The 21993-nt window shown below is 43.6% G+C and overlaps 1 protein-coding gene across 6 annotated transcripts in view; it reads left to right on the plus strand.

The window, feature by feature from the left end:
- Nucleotides 1-21993, plus strand: part of NRXN3 (neurexin 3) — a gene marked incomplete at both ends in the record, with an annotated part of 1307801 nt that overhangs the window by 560032 nt on the left and 725776 nt on the right. For 3 of the 6 annotated variants that reach the window (XM_081139380.1, XM_081139379.1, XM_081139377.1), the window contains 4 exons: nucleotides 4716-5097; nucleotides 5862-6052; nucleotides 6838-7011; nucleotides 11379-11405. In XM_081139380.1, the coding sequence (XP_080995506.1) occupies nucleotides 4716-5097; nucleotides 5862-6052; nucleotides 6838-7011; nucleotides 11379-11405 (774 nt within the window). The remainder of the gene's footprint in view (nucleotides 1-4715; nucleotides 5098-5861; nucleotides 6053-6837; nucleotides 7012-11378; nucleotides 11406-21993) is intronic. The other 3 variants (XM_081139378.1, XM_081139376.1, XM_081139373.1) reach the window with 1 other exon arrangement.

The raw sequence follows: 21993 nt of genomic DNA on the forward strand, positions 1-21993 counted from the left end.
AAACTGAGGCACAGAAAAGTTAGGTAACCCAGATGGTCTAGCCTCAGAGCCTACACGCTCATCTACTATAGGTGTCTCATGGGTAGTTACAGCCTGAACTTGCCCAAGTTTTCCATGGTTTATGTTCTCCACAAACTGCCTGATTCTGAAGGCTGGTCTGTAAACTGCTTTTGGCATCAGTGAAACATGAAAGTGAAGGTGTGCATAGGGACCAAGGCAGCGTGGCTGTTCCAGGAGAAGTGCTGGATATATTTCTTATGAATATGAATGACATTGTGATACTTGGCCACTGGGGAGGAGTGTGAGCTCGTCACAGCAGCTCCTGTACAGACTTTTCACCAGCTAAGTTCCACCTGCAGCTTTTCTTGAGCATTAATGTAAAGAGCTAGTCATGCCTTTTCTCCAGAGAGAGTACAGAATGCAGGTTAAGATCCAGGCTTTGGAATTAAATACACCCGAGTTCAACTTGGGGGCCTACTCTTTACCACCTGCATGGACTTTGACCACACTGCCTGACCTCTCTAAGCTAAGGGTCCACACCTCTAAAGCTATAATGATGCCTACCTGCAGTTTTACTGCGATCATGACATCGAGGGTGGTTATGAAGTGCCCAGCACAGTGCCTGGCCAAGGGATAGCCAGTAGTCTTGGTTTTTCCTTGTTATCTTTCTCCCGTTACTCCTCTTTTCTCTAAAAATTGGCAGCAGGCCCAGCTGGCGTGGCTCAGCGGCTGAGCATCGACCTAGGATCCAGGAGGTCACAGTTCGATTCCCGGTCAGGGTACATGCCCGGGTTGCGGGCTCGATCCCCAGTGGGAGGCGCACAGGAGGCAGCCGATCAATGACTCTCATCATTGATGTTTCTCTCTCTCTCCCTCCCTTCCTCTTGCTGAAATCAGTTAAGATATATTTAAACAAACAAACAAACAAACAAATAAAATCTGGAAGCAGCTGCTGTGGAGTGTGCGTACATTCCACCCTTAGATGGAAAGGAGTTTTAGTCTGCAGGTGGCACTCAGAGGTTCCCGGCTCTCAATACTGATTAGGTAATACACCGACTTTGAAAAATACTCGATGCTTAGTTTGGTACACATTTGAAGCCTTAAGCATCTCTTCACTGTTTTCTCTGGGTAAAATAGTATACTTTTGGGAACCCGCATCCACAGAAAAGTTTCTTTAGCATATGGAGAAGTCAATTGCTCTTCTAATTTGGCCCCACATCACCTTCTCCCCACCACTCACCAATTTTCGGTGAAATCTGCTCTCAGACATCCTAAAGGCTAAATTAGTGTCTGTCCCTGGGCTAAGCCTTCAAATTCCATTGTTAGTTTCCCTTCTATTACTTATCCAAGCCTTTCTTCAATTTTTCTATCTCAATCTTACATGATTTTCATGTAATTTTTACATGATTTTTTTACCTTATTTGATTTTTTGGCTTTATGAAATTCACATTCTAGTGAGAATTTCCTAACCCGTCAATTCTGGAGGTCAGTTAATCCATAAGTTCTCTAAAAGCTCCCAATTGACTTTAAAATGGATTCTTAGATTTCTCTGGAACCCCAAACTTTAACAGTGATCCCCCATTATTACTTCTTGGTTCTCATTGCTGTTTTGTTTGTTGTAAAATAAAAATTAGCACAACTATCAGCATCAGCATCATCGTTCAACTCCTATGTCTCCATGGAGATTGCCTATGATTTTGCCTCCCCACGATTTTCCAGCTCCAGCCCCCGCCCCGATGCAAACACCTATAGCCAAATTACACTGGATATTTATTTCTGTCCCTTCATTGCTTTAGAGCCTGTGAATGTAGGGTAGGCTACTTTGCATTTTTGTGACCAGTCCAGTTTTTAATACTAAGTAATTTTATACAGTAATTTTTTTCTTAGTTATTTAATTCTTAGCAGATTTATGCTGCATTTTGATTTTTGTTCTATTACAATTTTAAATTTAGTTAACCAACATTATTTTATTTTTGCTTATATTAAGAGAATGATTTGTAACTAGTTGTCAAAATACCACATAGGCTCTCATAAAATGCAAATCGGATTTTTGTGTTTATGAGCAATTTTTTGAATTAGGTCTCGAGTATGCTCCCATAGAGATGAAATTAATATTTAGCATCTGAGGGTGCAGTCTGCTCGAATCTCCCAGATATTGAAGTTCAAGGGACCCAAGAAAATATGAGCCACTCTTTTTGGCCGCCTGAGTTCTATGCCAATAGAGGAGAAACATACAAGGCAGGTGGAAATAAAATATCATTTTTATTAATGATGCCACTGAAAGTGGTGGCTCACATCTACTGAATGTCAGAACTGGATGGAGCTGCCCACTCGGACCCCAGTTCAGGGCAGGGGCAGGCATCTTCCACCGAGGCCCCGGCCTGCTCCTCCAGCACCCGTGCTGCGGATGAGTCGGGGAGACTGGGGGTTTCCTGAAGGCAGCTTGCTCCCCTACAGGGAAACAAGAAGTGCCAGGGTCTGAGCTATGACAGTTTCTCTTTGCAGATTGTCCTTAACGTTTAGATTATGTCACCCCTCTTCCTCTGGAAAGTTATAAAACAAGGGTAAAGAGATACTAGGAGTTTCTTGGTGGGATTTCTTCAGTGTGAAAGGCAACAGGAGGAGGCAGGCAGAGGGAGTTCCCCTTCCCTTCCCTTTAACTTTGGGGCGTTAGGACGTGACTTGCTAAATTTTAATGACTCATCTCTGTATGAATGTCCAGGGAGCCACCTTCTGCTCTGGCCATGCTAATGATGTTTTCCTTGACTTTGCTGTTAAAATTTCCAGTCTGTGTATCTGCTTCAAGCCCTCGTTACCCCTGCTCCAGTCACTCACGAGGGCTTCAGGAAAGGTCTAGTAGTTTGTATCAGCTGGAGATCTTCCTGATGCAAATATCAGAAGCTCTCCCCAAAGGCTTTAACCACAGAAGGGAGTTAAAGTCCAGAGTTGCCTGGCTGGATCCAGACCTTCAAATGCCATCATCCTAGAAAAATTGTGTTTCTGTGTGAGTTGTTTTCTGGGTCCCCTGTCTTCTCAGGCAGGTCCAGTCCCTTGGGTTATTGCATGGCCACTGGCTCTCTAGGCTTCCTTCTTACCCCTACAGCAAGCCTTCTTTGCAAAAACTCCTCTTTCATAAGTGTTCTAGCAAAATCCCTGGAGCTGAACGCTACTGGACCAGCGCAGGTTGCTGCTAGTGCAGTGGTTCTAAGGGTGGTTTCCAGATCAGCCACATAAGCGCCAACTCAGAACTTGTTAGAAATGCAGACTCTCAGGCTGCACCCCAGACTTTTGAATCATTAACTCAGGGTGTGGCCCAATGAACTGTGTTTTAATAATCCCTCCAGGTGATTCAGGTGCATGCTAGAGTTCTTAGTTCCTAGGGTTCCCTCTAAGGCTAGGGGATCGAATATGTTGAGTGGTTTGGTCTAAGTTAGCTTGAGTAACTTAGGATGGGGTCTAAGTTAGCTTGAGTAGCTAGGATGGGGTCAGCTTCATCCAGCCCAGATGGTTAAAAAGTGAAGTGCGGAGGGTAACTTTCCAAAAGAAGATCAAGGGTTATTATCAGCAAAAGCAACAGTCACTGGGAAAATGAAATGAACAGATGTTCTACAGTAGAAACTTTTCCAAAAGTACAGCCATGCGCTACTTAACATGAATCTGGTCTAAGGATGCGTCCTTAGATGATCTCGTTGTGCGAACATCATTGCGTGTACTTCCATAAAGCTGGATGGCATAACTTACTACGCACATTGGTTATATGGCACAGCCTATTGCTTCTAGAATACACGCCTGTACAGCATGTCACTGTACAAAACAACACGAGATTAAATCAAGCACAAGAGAAAATGATGCAGTCAAGAGATGCGATAAACACAGATGTGTGAGGCTGCTTCCAGTCTAACACCCCCTACTGTTTTACAGCAAACTTTATAAGTAGAGTGCACACTAGAATCGTGATGAAAAGTGTAGGGTGGTAAATACATAAACTGGTAACATAATCATTTATTATCATTATTAAGTATTAGTCCTGTACATGACTGTATGTGCTGTACCTTTATACGACTGGCAGGGCAGTAGGTTTGTTTACACCAGCACCACCACGATCCTGTGAGTAATGCATTGGCTGAGATGTTCCTACAGCTGCAATATCACTAGGCGATAGGAATTTTCAGCTCCATTATAACCTTATGGGACCATTGTTGTACGTATGGTCTGTTGTTGAGGAAAACGTCATTATGTGCTGCATGATTGTACTAGCGACTGAATCATTAGGTGGTGAATTATTACACCAAGAAATATTTGGCAGTGAGTACCTAAGGCTTGTTTGTTTTCTCTTTACAAGGGTTAGGAGAAAAAAGGCTTTTCTTCTTATATACCAGGACCCAACTGTTTTTCTTAATGGAGAAAACTAATAGTTTTATCTTTTAACTTGAATTACCTGTGATCTCATATCTTCTCATCTATGATGGGACATCTGAGCAGCTGGATGAGAGTGTGGGATTCAGGATATGTAACTTGGGTTGGGCCAGTAACTAGCTCCCCCACTGAGGCCAGGTCAGGTATATAGTGTATTGAGTATTTTGTTTTCTGGAACTGACTCAAGAAAACTGAATATTTTGTATGGGGGGAAAAATCAGACCTAAAAGATACAGTAAAGAAGCTATGACAAAACATGGTAACTTTTCCTGTTGGTATCCCATTTATGATTTTCACAGGTACGATGCTGGGAGATCATACCCGCCTGGAATTCCACAACATTGAAACTGGGATCATGACCGAGAAGCGTTACATCTCCGTGGTCCCCTCCAGCTTCATTGGCCATTTGCAGAGCCTCATGTTCAATGGCCTGCTCTACATTGACTTGTGCAAAAACGGCGACATTGACTACTGTGAACTGAAGGCTCGTTTTGGACTGAGGAACATCATCGCTGACCCGGTCACCTTCAAGACCAAGAGCAGCTACCTGAGCCTGGCCACCCTGCAGGCCTACACCTCCATGCACCTCTTCTTCCAGTTCAAGACCACCTCGGCGGACGGCTTCATTCTCTTCAACAGTGGCGATGGCAACGACTTCATCGCAGTTGAGCTAGTCAAGGGGTAAGTGGAAGGGATCATATGGCTGACGCTGGGTAGCTCAGCTCAAGCCTTACATAAAATATGGACATGAAGTGTCTATTTTTCTCCTCACCTTCTAGTCATCTTCACTGATTAAAAATATTTATGCAATGATTAGGGCTGGAAGGAAGAGAGTAAGTGTATTTAAAATCTTTACTAACTCAATACTATGAGACTTTTTTACTGTGAAATGTAGCCTATATACCTATGAAAAAAACCTCATTTTTGCAAAAGAGGAATATGGGGTACCTTGCTTCTTTGAGGCAGCAGTATTATCTGCAGCCACTATATTTATAAGAAGAAATGAAATATAGATATTTTTGGTACTATCATGAGACCATAAATGTAACTTTTAAAAATCTGTTCTGTCTTCAAGACATTTTACTACCATGTGCTGGAAAATAGTCAAAGCAAAAGCAAAACCAGAGCAAAACTCCCCAAACAGACCCATGATTGACTGTGAATTTCAGTGTCGCCCCCTAGTGTTTTGGAGTGTACCACCTGCACTACTTCCTGGCTCTGATTTTTACTAGGTAGTGTTCAAGAAGTAGACTCTGTGAGTATGAAATTAAAGTGAAATCTTCTAGATTAGTATCTGACTCTTCTTGTATCCTAAATCAAGCTTTAATTATTCCTGCGTGATACCAGTTTAGCATGGAGGATTCGAAGCCCCACGTGTCACCGTACACACATTGCCATTAAACAACTTCAGGGAATCTCATGTCATTGTTTGTTTTCTCTCCTAGGTACATTCACTATGTGTTTGACCTTGGAAATGGCCCCAATGTGATCAAGGGCAACAGTGACCGCCCCCTGAATGACAACCAGTGGCACAATGTCGTCATCACCCGGGACAATAGCAACACTCACAGCCTGAAAGTGGACACGAAGGTGGTCACTCAGGTTATCAATGGTGCCAAAAATCTGGATTTGAAAGGTAAGCCTTGTAAAGAAGTGTATCCTTGTTAGAGCATTTCCTACCGTTGCAAGGCTGTTTCCAGAGGCAAGCTGCAGGCTCTGAGCACTGTGTATTTTTGAGGCATAATGCATATTCTCTTTTAACGACACTGAATTGTGCCACAGCACAATGTATCCAGTGTTTACTTAGGCCACCCCTCAAGGGATGCTTCACTTTCTCTGTACACCCTGGGGGCTGAGCGATGAGGTGATAAATGACAAAATGGGAGAGACCCTAACACAGAGCAAGAAATAGAGGTTTGGAACCTCGCTTGAATCATTTACTGTCTGGGTGACTTTGGTAAAATCTTTTAGCTGGGTACAGCTTCTGTATACTTTTTTTTCAAGACGAGGATAGTAATTGTTGCTAAGTTTAGGGGCTGTTAGGAAGTTTAATGGACTAATGTCTGTAAAACTCTCAGCATCCTATCGGTAACAGGCACATAAAAAGCATTCAATAAATGGTTTTGTTGCAAATGTTAAGCTTTATCATAAAATGGTAATAGTACCTACCTACCTACCTCATAGACTGTCGATGGTGATTAAATTTGTGAGATGCTGTTTCTAAAATGAATGGCACATAAGAAATGTTAGTTTTCTCTTTGTACGATGTAGAAACTCTGGCAATTTTATTTTGTTTATGCTGTTTCTCTCCCCCAGCTCTGTCACCATTATCTGAATGAATGGCCTCAGGTACACTGGCTTTAGTTGATGAGGCTTCCAATCCTTGACTCATTTGCTGTTACTACCTACTTTCCTTTCCAGGTGACCTCTACATGGCGGGTCTGGCCCAAGGCATGTACAGCAACCTCCCAAAGCTCGTGGCCTCCCGGGATGGCTTTCAGGGCTGTCTGGCATCAGTGGACTTGAACGGGCGCCTGCCAGACCTCATCAATGATGCCCTCCATCGGAGTGGACAGATCGAGCGTGGCTGTGAAGGTACAGCCTCCTTTCTTGCTAAGCTGTAGCCTTGTCGCAAGCACCGAGCCTCTTTGCTGCCTCTGCCAGTGCCTTCTTCCCTGGTTCACCAGTCCTCTCTTAATCCCACTCACCATCTGACATTGCATCACCATCAGTGTCCTCTGCCACTGCTGAGTATGTGAAGACATGTGCCACCCGCTCTCCAGGAATGTATGTTGGCAGATGTCTTCCCAGTGTCACATACTTGCCGATTGAGGACCTTTCCTGGCATTGACATCAGGCTTCTCCTGACTTGTGCCTTTGCTTCCAGCATGGCTGAAAGGGCATTGGGACTTCTATTTATGCTTTACCACGTGGGGAGGTACAAACCAGAGACTCCTCTATGGGTGTCACCATTAATGAAATGTTTCTTAGGTTGCTAATGGTGATGGCATTATTTAATGCAAACCCAGCAGGAGGTGGGAAGATGATGTCAGAATGCCATCATGATGGAAGGAAATTAACATTTATTGAGTACTTACTAGATGTGAAGGCTTGTTAAGCAGAGCCTTGGTGTGCTGTGGTTGAACAGCCTGCTAGTCGATATGGAAAAGACTTAGATTTAGGTCCGGATCGTAGCTCTTGTTAGCTGTGTGACATTTGACAAGTTACATAACCTCTCTAATCTACATCTTCCTCACTTGTAAAACAGTGCAATAAAACTTACCTTGGAAGGTAATATCCATAAATCAGAGATATAGATAAAAAATCTGGTACCTACACAGTGAGTACTCAATAAATGGTAGCATTATTATTTACAAATGTTATTTCACGTGAGACATATAATAACATTGCATGCTCACCAGTGCAGCACAGCAAACCATGCTCAGCCTGTTTCTGTAGGTGATCGATCCCTGTCTCTTCAGATAGTCAATTTTACAGATCTTGAGTCTAATAGTTCTTTACTATATGTAAAAATAAGCTAGTTCTAGCAGGCAGAGGGCAGCAGTGAATGTTTTCAGCCTTTCCTATATTGGGTAGACTGAAAAAGTGACTCTTACCTAACTGGACAGGCAAAGAGAATGTCTGACCTGTCACTAGGATCTATATGTCCTTTTGTCTGGTTGAGCCTCATGGTCCTTTGTGCAATATATTGAGTTTCCTTGTAGCCCTCATTAATTTACTATAGCGATTTTCAACCTTTCCATCTCACAGCACACATAAACTAATTGCTAAAATTCTGCTGTACACCAAAAAATATTTTAAATTTGTTGCCTATCTGGCAAAAAAAATAGGTATTATTTTAATTCATTCACAGTGGACGGCTATTGTGCTGGCTGCTGTCAATTTTTTAAATTTGACAACCTAAGGGAAAAGAGATCAGTGCCCCTGACTAAATAGGTATAGTGTGCTTTAAAAACCCTTGTGGCATGCTGGTTGAAAATCGCTGATTTACCGCATCCAACCTGTTCATTCATCTCCAGCGTTCAACTTCATTTATTGCCCTATTCTTACCAGCTTTCAGCTGGGTTTGCCCGCCACCTTAAAGCACATTTTTATACAAGCTTCCCATCAGCTCCCCAGGCTGATTTGCAGTGTGGAAGTTGTTTCTCCTTCCCTAAGAGTCCGTTTCCCAGGGGGCATTGGCAATAAGACTGGCTGTTCCTATAACCCACTGCAGTTCCCCTACACCAGGGATATCTCAAGTTCTGAGGGCCAAACGGGTGTGTGCGTACATGAGGGGCAGAAGGTTGGGAATCTCCAGGCACCTAAAGTAGCCACTTGGCTTTCTAGGCCTGGGAAGGCACAGTTTCAGTTAACTCAAGAGTGTTTGTCTTATTGCCTTGCTCTTAGTTCCTTTGGGCATTAAAAGGCAATCCTGAGATAGATGCAGCATTTGGGAATTAAGTTAGGTATCTTAGGTTCGAAGATTGTAGAATCACAGTTATTCCAATGATCCTGGAATAATTCATCATATCAACTTAAATCATACGATAAAAGCACGTATTGGAAAGCGTAAGGCACGCCGCATATGTTCAATATTTCTCTCGTGCCATCAGTCCTTCAGATTTGAAAGTTAACAGGGATCATCCATTTAACTCTACAGCAATGTGCGTGATAGAAATATCATGAGTCACATATGTGATTGTAAATTTTCTTGTAGCCACATTTGAAAAAGGCAGAAAGTGACAGGTAAAATTTATTTTAATTTTACATTTTATTTAGTGTAACCCAACATATCAAAAATGTCATTTGAGCATATAATCCATATAAAATTGTTAAGACATTTTACTTTTTTTCATACTAAGCCTTCAAAGTCGAGTATGGATTTTATACCACTAGCCACCTCAATTCAGACCACGGTCCTCTAAAGTGCTCAGTAGTCACATGTGACTGTGGCCACTGTATTGAAAGCACAGTTGTATAGAGTATGAAAATCAGAGTGTGGGAACGTAACGCTATAGTATTGGATTAACAGGAAGTCTAAACTCACTTTTTGTAAAAGGGGACTGAAATGTATAGCATAAAGGGGGGAATGGACCCCAGTTAAGAAACCTTTAAGAAAAGCAGTAAGAGCATTAGTGAGAGAAAATTACCCATTAGAGTGGAGAAAATGTCCCTGTCCCTACCTACAGCTCTGTGTGCAGTTCGCTGTGACTCATCCCGTGCATTATGGTGGGTTCTGACCTACCTCCGAGTATGGGTGATTGGTCAAAGCTGGATAGTGTGCCTTGATGGCTCTACCATCTGAATCTATGGCAAGTGCCATGGGCCTAATAGCACTGCACTCTATTGCCATGGAGATAATTGCGATGGTTCCGCACGGCACATTGTGATGCCCGCCGGGTGGGATGAAGTAGAGGATGAGTGCTGAGGGAAGAAAGTCCCTGTTTATTGTACACAGATGACTTGGATAATTAGTCTAAGTGGCCAGGAAAAATGGCCAAAAAGTGGGTTAAGGCATAAATTACTGTCATTGGAAATTTGCACCATTGCGAATAAGCCCTTCTAAGAGATCCCAGGAGCTCTTTAGGGTGCTGTTAAAGATGACAGGGAAGGTAATCAAGGTCACAGAACCTTGGAGAGACTGCAGAGGAGTGTCGTCATTCTGAATCTCTGTGTAGAGCATGGGGCCTGCAAGAAAGCCGTTGAGTGTCAGGCAGCATGGGGATCATATGACATTTCTATGTAGAGAATAGGAAACAGGTAGGGGATGAGTCATTACTCAACCTGAATCTCTTCAAGATGGGAGATATGTTTTATTGTCACATATCTGGGGTATGTAGCCCAGGATAAATCATATGTTCTTGCCAAAGTCATTGATCATGACCCTTCAAGATGCTTCATTAGTAAGTGTATTACTTTCTGTATTATCTCTAACCCAAAAGAGTTCAAGATTATTTTTAAAACACATTAATCCACTACTCATTGGCTCTCAATTGTTTATACTAAGAAAGAAAACATCTTGAACTAGGTTTTGATTTTATGTCTCTAATATATGCAGAGTGTATAATTTAGATTAAGTGTGATTAACTGGACAACCCTCGGCCAACATCCAACTGTGACCTCCAACCTCTCATTTTGGGCTAGGAGTTTTATAATGTCTGATTCAGAACTAGGAATTTGATAATGTCTGATTCAATACTCAGCTGGGAAATATATCTTTCTCTCTGGAGACCAGCTTTGCTACAGGGGCATGTACCAGCTAGAAATGCAATTCCACAATTGCAGATGGTAAACCCCTGAGAGGAACACCGTGCTTCACTCTAGGACTGGCATGAATAAAGAAAAAGGACATTGGCTTGTGCCTTTTTGCCCACAGACATTTGGATTTGTCTATCTTTTCATAAATTAAACAAATAGAGCTCTTTGGTGGCCCCAAATCATCTTGATACAAATGCCCAATTCTAGTGCTATATTCCTTGGTGGCATTTTCAAGAGGTTACGTAGAGTGCTCCCAGTGACTCTTCCATGCTTAACTCCTACATGTGCAGAATTATTTGTGTGTGTCTGGTTGTGCACACGTGTGTTTCAGTCTGGCCATGCACTACCCTTTTTCCTTGATGTTTAACCTGACCGATGGAGAATCACTTTTCTGGACCATATGCCTGGGGGTTGGCTGTGTGGATGGCGGAAGGCTCTTGTGATCACTGCTTGTGCTTTGTCAAGTCTGGTGTCGCCCTGCCCTTGCTCTGCTCACCTGGCTCTGATGAGGCCTGCTCTGCCCTGTTCTGTGCATCCCCCGTCTGTGCTGTCTTTGGAGAACCTGTAGAGCATTTCAACTGTCTGAGTGCTGTTGGTTATGCCGATTGTATTTCCATTTCTGTAATGTTACCCTGGTTTATTCTACCTCTTACTAACCTCTGGTTATTGTTTTCACCTTTCCTGTTCTTTTGCTAACAAAGTTGCGTTGACCAAAGCTGACCTACAAGGTAGAGAAGGTTCTTGTTCCCATTTATCCCTTTGGACTGAAAGATGCCCTGTGTAACCCTTGGTATATTTTCCTTAGAGGACTTCAAGCTGTCACACCTCTTGGACAGCAGCAATTGTGGGAGGGGGCTGAACTCTGCGTTCTTCAGAAAGTGTGGCAGAAAACCCAGATTAATGCATGAAAAATAACAAACGTGAGACCTCTTGGGGATGGGAACATGATTTTGTTTTGGAGGGACCAAAGAGGTTTGACAGCACTCCATATTGTGACTACCCACCAACATATTAATCTACTTCTGGAAATGGTCAAATGCCTCTCTAAGCAGTTGCTATGGGGGGGTTGTCTCTTTTCAACAGATGGAAGGTAGCTCTTGTAAAAAGTAAAAGGAACACAGGCCACGTGTTCTTAATTTATTATTTTCTGGGTCAGGGAGGTCATCTCTCAGAGCAGGACTTTCGAGTGCTTGAGCCTTATAGAGGAGAATGGGATTTTCTCTGGACTCATTTGGAGAACATACTTTGAGGCATTTGGGTGATATTAATATCATGAAAGCATTCTAGAGAGTTATATGTCCCATTGGGGGTTCTGGTTGAGCACTTTAACTTCCTGTTTTGTGAGCTGAAGGAAAAAGCATCCTTGAGAAAGAAGAGGGTCTGTGGGTTTTATCCTGGATACCCTTTAAAATGCCTTCCTGAGCGATCTCAGTGAGTTGGCCGCAGACCCTGCTCCTTCTGCGATCCACATGGGCACCTTTCAAAGTCAGCGACGGTCCACAGGTCTAATCACGCCAGGCTGCGCTGACTCAGAACAGCAAGCCAGGAACAGGCAGTGCAGGTGTCTTTTGGCTGATAGTTATGCAGGTGGTTGGGGTTCAGACGGTCTCTGCAGAGTTTGCAATCAGCAAAAATTGTTAGAAGCGATTAAGACAAAGATAGCTTTAAAAAATACTTTACCCTGAAAGATCATTTACTTTGCTGTGACTTGTTATATGTGAGGCACGTGGCCAGGACAAGTGTCGATCTTTTGAGTGGGCATCAACTAATAAGGCTTTTCTGTAGCCATTTTGGTAACATTTTCCTTCACCCCCTTTTAGCAGATTTACATATATGCCAATTTATAATGAAATTAATGAAAAGAGCATGCTGGATCAGTACTTTGAAGTCCAACGTAGCTGTAGAATAGCTTTCATTGTCAAAGTATATAGGGCTATTCCAGTAATACCGAAGGCAGCTATGTTTAAACATTCTGTTCAATTGTCAAAATAGGTCTACATGTCACTGTGGAAATGGAGAGGAGGGAGATGGGGGCAGCATTCGAGCTACACGGAGAGACAAGAGACAATCCAAGGTTGTCATAGCTTCTCATGAACAGATTTAGTAGATGAAACGAGACAACGGTATCTCCTCGTAGACTTTACCATAATTCTTCATGCTAAGAGCTATGGGTTTTGAATCCCCGGAACCTAGCACAGGTCTTCTTACATAGGGACTTCATATGAAGAAAAATGATCTTAAAGTTCTCATTCAAAGGAAAAATGGTTTGCGGGGATCAAGACGAAGAACTGATTGGTTCCTACACCGACTGTGAATTGCGCAGATACAGATTTGAGGGCATAGCAGTTTGGTGTAGCTTCACTTTCCCGTTTGCAGGAGCAGTCTAGTCATTTGGATGGTTTTTATGTTATTACTCAATTGACCCCAGTTCTTTCCCATTCTTGTCATGACTTGACAGTCTCTTTGTGGCAGGGGCTGTTATTCTTTGTAATTGTTTTGGGTCATTTTACTCTTTCCTCATATTATGGCAAAATGTCTTTAGGATGCAAATGCCTTTACTTTGTATTTTCGTGACATTGGGGTTTGGAATAATGCTTATGCTGGCTTCTTCAGCAGCAGCCTGTGGGCACAGATAATACTAATTACCATTAAGTGGTAAGAGCAAGGAAACATATGATGAAGAAATGAGACCATCTGAAATGTGCAGGAAAATGGTATTCGGGAGGAACTGGAATGGTGGGGGTCTAGAAAATGGAATAATGGTTCTGGACAAGTCACCAGCTTGCATCCTCTTGTCGTTGTGTTTTTGGGGTGGTGTTTTTTCCTCTCTCTAAGTTTATTAATTTATTTTAACTTCTCCAGTGATTGTGTTGTTGAATTTAGCAGGAACTCAGCTGCGCCCATGTATCAGGTACTCGGCTGGGTACTGGAGTTACAGATGAGATACAGTCTCTGAGTCCGAGTAAGTCAGTAGCAGATCAGCCAGTAAGTACACTGCAGGGTGCAAGCCGCTCGGCCGGAATGGACGCGGAGCACGCTGCTGTGTGCTGACGGCGGTCATGGCGGGTGCTCGGCAGATTTTCTCCTGCAGAATTTGAGCCGAGTCTGAAGGACAGCCTGTGTTAGGTGGGTGGGAGCTGGAAGCACATGCAAGAGCGTGGCCAATTTGGGGACCTACAAGAAGCTCAACGTGGCTAGAATAGTGCGCATGTAGGGCTGTGATCAAAGATGAAACTGGAGGGGTAGGATGGCGACAGGTGATGGCAGACGCTTTGTGTAAGGAGGTCGGAGACTTGGGTTCAGTTTTCACCTCATCAAGATCCCTGCCAGCGGGGGGAGAAGGCCGGGAACCAGAGCAGAGGGTAGGGCTGGGAGGGAAGCAGCGCATTGCAAGATAGAGGGAAGAGGCGTGAGCCCAATGCCTGGGACGGTCGCCGGCTAAGAAGGTAAACGTGTTTCCCTCCCGGATCAGACCTCTGAGGAGCGGGAGAGAAAATGAGTTTCTCCTCATGTTTGTTTTTCCGCCACCCCACAGTGTCACCCTGTGTCACAGCAGATACATTTACAGGTATGACAGAAGGTGTCAGGGAAGACCTGCACGGACCAGGGCGGACTTTGCATCCCTTCCGGCTAGGAGACGGCGTGGGTAGAGGGCGGGGGTGCTCCTTCGAGGCCCGTGGGAGGTGTTCCACTGCTGAGAGGGGGGGTCCCTTGACTCTCAGGGTCCCTTGAATAGAATGACACTGCCCATGGACCTTTCAGAAGTAACTTTCTAATTCCTGTTTATTTGCAAGAGGGTGTTCCTGGAGAGGAAGAGATTCCTTAAAAGCCTGACCATATGAGAAAGGAGCTGCACAACCATAAAATAAGAATTGTTTGACCTATGGGGAGTAAGGTGGATGACCCATAAACTGTGAGAAATAAAAGAATAGTTCTTTATTGGGTTAGGTAGTTAATTAGAACAGCCTCTCCCCACTTTCCATTGTAATGCCCCTAGCAAGTTTTGCTTCTGGGGTTGAATGGCTTTTTTTCTCGAAATGTATGCTGTCCCTCTGCCCAGATGGTAGCTACGAGGTGGGGGGCAGGAATTGATTAGATCTGCTTCTAAGTGTTGTGTATCTTAAGTCAATAAACGGATTGGATTTGGATGCCTTGGAAACCTGAAGATTCTTTCACATCATTTTAGATAAGAGTGGGCATCAGCCAAACATATCTAATAGGTAAAGGGAATTTTAACTCTCCAACCTTCTTTACTGCGGAGACGGCAGATCCCAACTCCATTTTCTCCCAGGTGAAGGGCCACATCACATTCTCCGCTGTATTTTATGTGGTGAAATGTAGCGTTTGACCTAATAGAAGTCAGCTCCTCAGAATGGTTTGCTTCTTGGGGGTTAATAAGGAAGACAGGAATTAAATGGACCCACAGTGGCTCCTGCCTCCTGCCTCTCAGCATCACATAGCACGTTTCTCCCAGGAGAACTGTGTAGTTATGACTTACTGCCTCTGCCACGCTGTGTCCTGTTTCTAAACTGCGGACTGACTACACACCCAACTGAAATGGGTGGGGAGAACTTGATTTTCCTTCCAAACAGAACTGATAGTACCTTTTATTGAGGGTCTACTTAGTGTAGACACATGCTAAATAAAGGCTTGGCTAATTGTATGTCCATGATGTAGATACTATCACCATTTTGTGGGTGACTTTGTAAGCTTTGCATATGTATCTCACTTAATGCTCACACTATGTGAGGTAGTCATAATTTCTATGTCTACTATATAGATGAGGAAACAGGTTCAGATAATTTAGGGAGCTAGCCCCAAGGCCACATTGCTAGTAAGTGACAAAGCTGAGGTTTAAAGCCTATGACATTTTCCCTACTGTGCCATGTGACATGAGTCTGGATTTGCCTATTTCCAAAGCAGAAACTGTGCACAGGTGACCGGAGAGTGTCTGAGAGTGTCCTCCAAGCTGATTTTATGGTAGATGTTTTCACATCGCTATTTCACTAAGTTCCAGAGATATTTGCACAATTATGTGAAAGCAAAGTATTTTAAATACCTATCTTTTTGTTGAGCCTGGCCTTTGAAACCCGTTTTCTCTCTCTTTCATAAATATGCCCCAACACTCTGCTACATCAGTGCTGAGAAAAGGAGGAAATGCCAAAATTGAGGCCTCAGTTTACATTTTCTGAATCTTCTAAGGGCCTGCTCATGGTTTAAAAAAGAAGGAATGATCTAATCATTTGGCCTTTATGACCCGGGCACCCTCTGAGAAGAGGGAGGTTTGACCAAGATGACTCTGATGCCTCCGTTCTCCCACCTTCACAAACACCCCACGGGGGCAGACCTCGACCCCTGCCTCTCCATTGCCACGAGGTGGCGTGTGTGTAAAAGCTTTATGCACAGGGCGTGATTATACTCTGCAGTTCATCGGCCATTGAGGGCAATGCTGGCTCCAGCAGAGGGATTTTCAGAAGGTTTGCAAGCTGGTTGACATTGCATAACATGAATTCCCTTGAAATTGGGTGTGGTGGGAGCATTTTATACTCTGGAAATGGGGCTACAGAAAGGTTACAGATCGGGTTTGGTTATTATTTCTTTTTTCCTGGAGTCCTGGTTGTTTAACTTTCACCAGCACAGGACCCATCAAAGGCCATTGGCAATAAAGACCTCATGAGAGCATCTTGGTTTCAACCAATTTCCATGCCCTTCTTGACTTACTTATACCTAATGTATGACTAGGGCGCTGAAATGAGAATAGGAATTTTATTGAAATGAGAATAGGAGTTTTATTGAAACTGCCCCATGTGTTAGATTTTGTCCGTTTTTTTCACTCATCACCCTAAACAAGTGACTTTTCTTGAAAAGAGGGAACCATAAGCACCTGAGCATGCTTGGCCAGAGCAGTGTCAGTGCCTTTTGGGATTAGCCAGGCTTACAGCCTTGTCTTCAGGACAAAAACGTAAGATCTTGGGAACACAGCTGCTGTTCGTGCCACTGAAATTGTACAACGTTTAGGACCCTGTTCTTAGGCTTTGCTTAGCCTTCTTTAAACTAAGAAATAGAACATTCACTCCTCAGTTGTCTCTCTGTATGAAGAAAGGCAACTTGATATGTTTAAGGATCATTGCTTTCTTATTTAAAATTAAACAGAAGTGAATTGGGGTTTTGCCAATTAAAAAGGGATGGATCTTATGTTGTCTGTAAATGACTCTCTTCAGAAAAACCAAGAAGACCCACCACTGTAGATGTAGAAATACTTCTGAGAGCTTCAGAAGTAGTTTTGCTGAAGGGACCAAGGCATGCAGCTAAGTAAGGAGACTGTTTCTAATGTCATGAACACCCTTCCTGAAGCCTCAGCACTTTAATTCTTATATTTTAGCAGTAGAGGCAGTAGGTGCTCAGGAAGCTGGTGAGGCCTTTCGCAGGTGTCCATACACCATATGCACCAGTGCACATATCTCTAGGTCTTCATCTTCTCTTTTCCATTCTTTCTTTTCCCTCCTTCCCACCCAATTGCTGCTCACTCATTCTCTTTCCATGGGAGAGAGTATATTTTAAAAAGTAAAAGTGGAAATGGTTATGCACTTATCAGGTGTGGGAAATAAAGCTGAAGGTGGGAGATGAAGTCTCTCTAGACAACCTATGGCATCTCTCATGAAGCTCCTTCCTGTGGCAGCTGTGCTTGTATGTGGTGGGCAAGCCCTTGGGTTGGCATGAGGTTCTGCTATGCCAGTGCTCCACATTCAGGTTTCACTCATAGACTCTAAGCCTGTTGACAAACAACTTATGCTTTGAGATTAAAGATGATGAATGTTGCTAAACCAACCCCACCTGGTGCCCACAACTGGTCAACTAGCAGCATTTGGCCTTTAGGATAAATGGACATTGGGAATCAGACTAGATCTATCACTGCCAGGCTTCCCACTCACCAAGCCCATCTCCCCAATATGGCCAAGACCTGCTGGTGCTGGTTTAGCAATATTTACAATTTTAAATTGAGATGTTTGAGGCATAGGTTTGGTTAAGTCCTACTTGGGCACTAATGGAAGGAAAGTACACTCCAATCCCAGTGTCCTGTGCTTCGGGCAGCACTGCTATCTCAAGAACCTGCAAGTAATAAAAGATACTCTGTCAACTTTTGATTTCCTAGACCATGAAGAGGAGTCGACTAAATCAGTTTGCATGTACTGCAAAGGTGGATTTCAGCAGTAACAGGCATGAAATGACTGTCTGGGACAGTTCTCAAAGACCAAAACAATCTCACATTCAAGCAGAATGATAGAAAACTTGAGGCAGCCATCAGAGTTATAATCTGAAAAGAAAGAAAGAAAAATACAATGTGATCCTTCCCAGTGAACTAAAGACAGAATTGGGAGTTAGAAATCCAAGTCCTAACATCAGGGACAACTTATATCATCTTTTCATGCATACTTCTGTCACCTTGTCACTTTTCCTACTATACAAAAAAAGTCACCATTTTTGTCTCAAAAGGATAAGTGACTACTTTAGTGAGGATTGATTATATATCAAATAGAAAAATTGTGTACACTATCCCCAAACAGGGCTTTCCTAAGGCCTCGGTGCAGTTTTAAGTTCTTAATAATACCACTTTCTGAATGTGTCATTCCAAAGGTTTATGTTATCTTAGAATATCTGGAATTTTAGGGCGATTTGGAAGAATATTTTAGATAAAATTATTAAGTCCTTAGGAATGTCTGTTATGTGTATAAACATATGCATTCAGATTTTTGTTCACATAATTGAACAAAACTAGGCCTTCCTGTTTATTTTTAATTGAATTTTGAAGTGAAATGGCATTTGAAAATTTTTCATGTTAAAAAACACATCGTTATTACACTAAAATCTTTCTCTGGCTGTAGGTTAGAAGTACCCTATTTAAGTTGCTCTTGGTCACCAGGGTCATCTATCTCTCTCTCTCTCATGCGCGCGCTCTCTCTCTCTCTCTCTCTCACACACACACACACACACACACACACACACACACACACACACACCCCCACCCACCCACCCACCCACCCACCCTCTGGCTTGCCCACATCCATAGATGTTAGGTGGATCAGCTGTGGAGTTAGCAAGCTTGAGTTTGAAACCTCACTCTGCTACTTGCATGTGGGACCTTACAAATAATCACCTAACTCTTCTGTGCCTCAGTTTACTTTTGTGAAATCCCCGCCTTCCAGCTCAATCAGCAGCCAAAAAAGTTATTTTATTTTTGAAATTCTGGATGTCTTTATCCAGTAGGATGAGGCAGCAATAAAGGACTTAATAAATAACGCATTTACAGGCCATGCGATTGTGGGTTAAATAAATGGGGAGATACGGTGGAGGGTAAGTGAATGCTGGTGGGGGCTGCTTTAAATAAACTGGTCTGAAGAAAGCCCATTTGGAGCTGAAGCTTAAGGAATGGGAATGAACCTGCCATTTGAAAATCTCAGGAAGTGGCCAAGTAAGAGGCAGAGACTGTGAAGGTGGGGATGGGCTTGGAGTGTGAGAGCGGAGGTCCTGCAATGGAGTAGAGCTCAGCCACCCCGTGGGAGAGGCGCAGATGATTCCAGAGGCCCCCCCCACGCCGCCGCTGACCTGTGTTAGAGAGGAATTAACGTGAGGAAGGGACGGCCAGGACACTGCGAGCTGGGGACAAGCAGGAGGCTGGAGAAGGAAGCGGGCGCCGAGGCTCTCAGCCTGGAAGGGAGGTCCGAGCGTCGCCTCAGCTGGATTGGAGGCCGCTGCCGGTTCCCCTGTCCTCGCTGACGTTCTTGTTCTTAGATGATTACAGTGTGGCCAGTGCTCGGGATTATCCGATTCCACACGGCACGCTCCCTTTAACGCATGTGAAACAGATCCCGTGGAATCTGGAAATAACCTACAGATCCCTCTGTGTTTGATCCCTGAGCAGCCCTTGAGGAAGGGAACAGATTGCTCACTTTGAGGAGCACAGACACTCTCCCGCGTTCGGGGTTTGGAAGCAGAAGACACAGCAGATCAGGGGCTGCGAGTCCGATCAGCTCAGCTTTCCCGCCGCTGGCAGCGCGCGGGGCGCAGCGAGGACACAGTGAAGCCTATCACTTTCCACCAGCGAGCGGCGTTCAGGCCTTGGGGAATAAATCGCAAAACCCCACGTGAAACAATTAGAGGATCCTCCCGCCGAGGACAGTGCATGTGTAATAAAGTGTTAACTGGAACATTACCCTATGCAGAAGTTAATGAGGCAGGCAGGCAGTGCAGGGCCACTAAGAAGAGGGAGAACTGTTTGAAGTTCCTGGACGATGCTTCTTAGGGGGGAGGCATTTGAGCTGGTCCTTGGAAGATGGTTGAAATTTGGTTAGAGGGGAGGGAAAGGCATTGGAAAGCCTTTGTCTCCAGATTCAATCAACATGCAAAGGATTATTGTGTTTTCCCAAAGTTTCTGCTGTTCTGCTGCCTTTCAAGGGGAAGCCCTCCATGAGTTTCTGATTCTCAGTTCAATTGAATTACCAGCCCATTGTCTGGGGAGAGCTGTTTGGTCAGGGAGCCCTGTGGACTTCACAGAAGCTTTTATCCTTTGAAGGAAGCTGTCCTGATTTGCCATTGTTAATGAGCCTTGTACTACACAATGCTCAAGTTTAAGACCCACTGAGAACATGACCATGTAGCTCCTTTCATCTCCACATGAGGGAAGCACATGGCATACAGCGGCTGCAGAAACCCAGCAGCAGGGCTGCTCCCCCAGCGTTAGGAATTGTCCTGAGCTTTCTTATGTCACATCCTAACAGCTTGGTACTGGGAGTGATGGACTGTACTGCTTTCCCCCTTCATGAATAAATATTAAATGTCTTGCCCCCAGGAAGATGAACCCTTTGTAGTCATGCATCTCTTCTGAACAGGCATCCTTAGGACCCGCACACTTACATTTCAATATCCTGTGCCTGCGTGAGGCTTAGCTTGGAATTTGTGAAATGTGCACTTATTGCAATGGGTATATTTTTACTCTGTCAGTGGTTTTTTGTTGTTGTTTTTGCATCAGATCCTGACTCATACGTTTGATCACTCAAAGGGCTCACCTGCCTTGCTGAGGCTCTCTGGGAAATTCATGGTTATTCTGAATATTAAGGTATTTCCCATTAGCTCAGGTAATTCCAAAAGTGTAGGTTCATCTTTAATCCCAAGATTAAGGCAAAACAAGTGAAAATGAGAGAATGGTTAAGAGAGGCCCCTGCTGACATGAAAACAGAATTTAATGGCAGTCTGAAGGACAGAGACTTTCAAACTTTTTCATGTGCTCATTCATATCCAGAAAAGATTTTGAGAAGGCCTCCTGAAAGATATACTTATTTAAATTTTATATACATGCATCATTATAGTTGTGTTACTTGCATATAAAAGACACACAGGAAAATAATAAATATAATTTAAAAATCAGTATAATCTCTAATATTTTCATTCCAAACTTTAAATAATCCTCTTTGGTGTCCACTGGTGTGCACACACTCTGATCGAGTGCACCTGGGTGAACCTAGGGCAGCAGGCAGTGCGGAACAGTGCACTGGTTCTCAAATGCTGGTCTCTGTCACAATTTCCTAGAAGCTTGTGAAAACACAGATTTCTGCCTCCCCCAATGTCTCTGATGTAGCAGGTCTGGGGTGGGGCCCAAGAATTTGCATTTTTAACAACTTCCTAGGTGATGCTGGTCTGAGGACTATACTTTGCAAACCACAGATGTAGTTAAGAGCTTGAGGCTCAGTGAAGTGGTGGTCATTTTCCTTACCTCTTAGAGTCACTGCAGAGCTTAATGAGATAACAGAGACAAAGTGCGTTGGGCCCAGTGCTTGTTACCTACAAAGAACCCATACCTGTTGGCTGCTGTCTCATCCTCTGAATTATCATTAAACATCTTTTTAACGTAACAAAGTAGACTTCAGGGACTTTTGTGCCTTATATCATGAGAGCCACGGGAATGTGTTTTTCTGCTTTAGCATTTATGCATTTAGAAAGACCGTGCTCCAAGTGAGATCTTCTAGTTGAACGGTAGAGACAAGGCTCTTTTTCAGGGTCTGCCTAAAAGAGAACAGTATGTTCAGCCCCCTCCCCTCTGTGTGTAACTGTTGATAGTGTGTGGCTACGTGTGTATTTCTGTTGTCCTTCGTATGTACTGAATTCTTGTTGCATGACACAGAGTTGACATTTTTGGTGGTTGTGTCTTTGAATGTTTTGGGGCATGAGGATAGTAAATTCAAGTGATTGCTTTGAATTTGATTAGTTTTTAACGCTTCCCTCTCTGCTTTTTCTTCCCTTCCCTGTTTCTTACGCTTTACT

The sequence above is a fragment of the Miniopterus schreibersii genome (assembly GCF_964146895.1).
Source record: "Miniopterus schreibersii genome assembly, chromosome: 1".
Taxonomy (NCBI): Eukaryota; Metazoa; Chordata; class Mammalia; order Chiroptera; family Miniopteridae; genus Miniopterus; species Miniopterus schreibersii.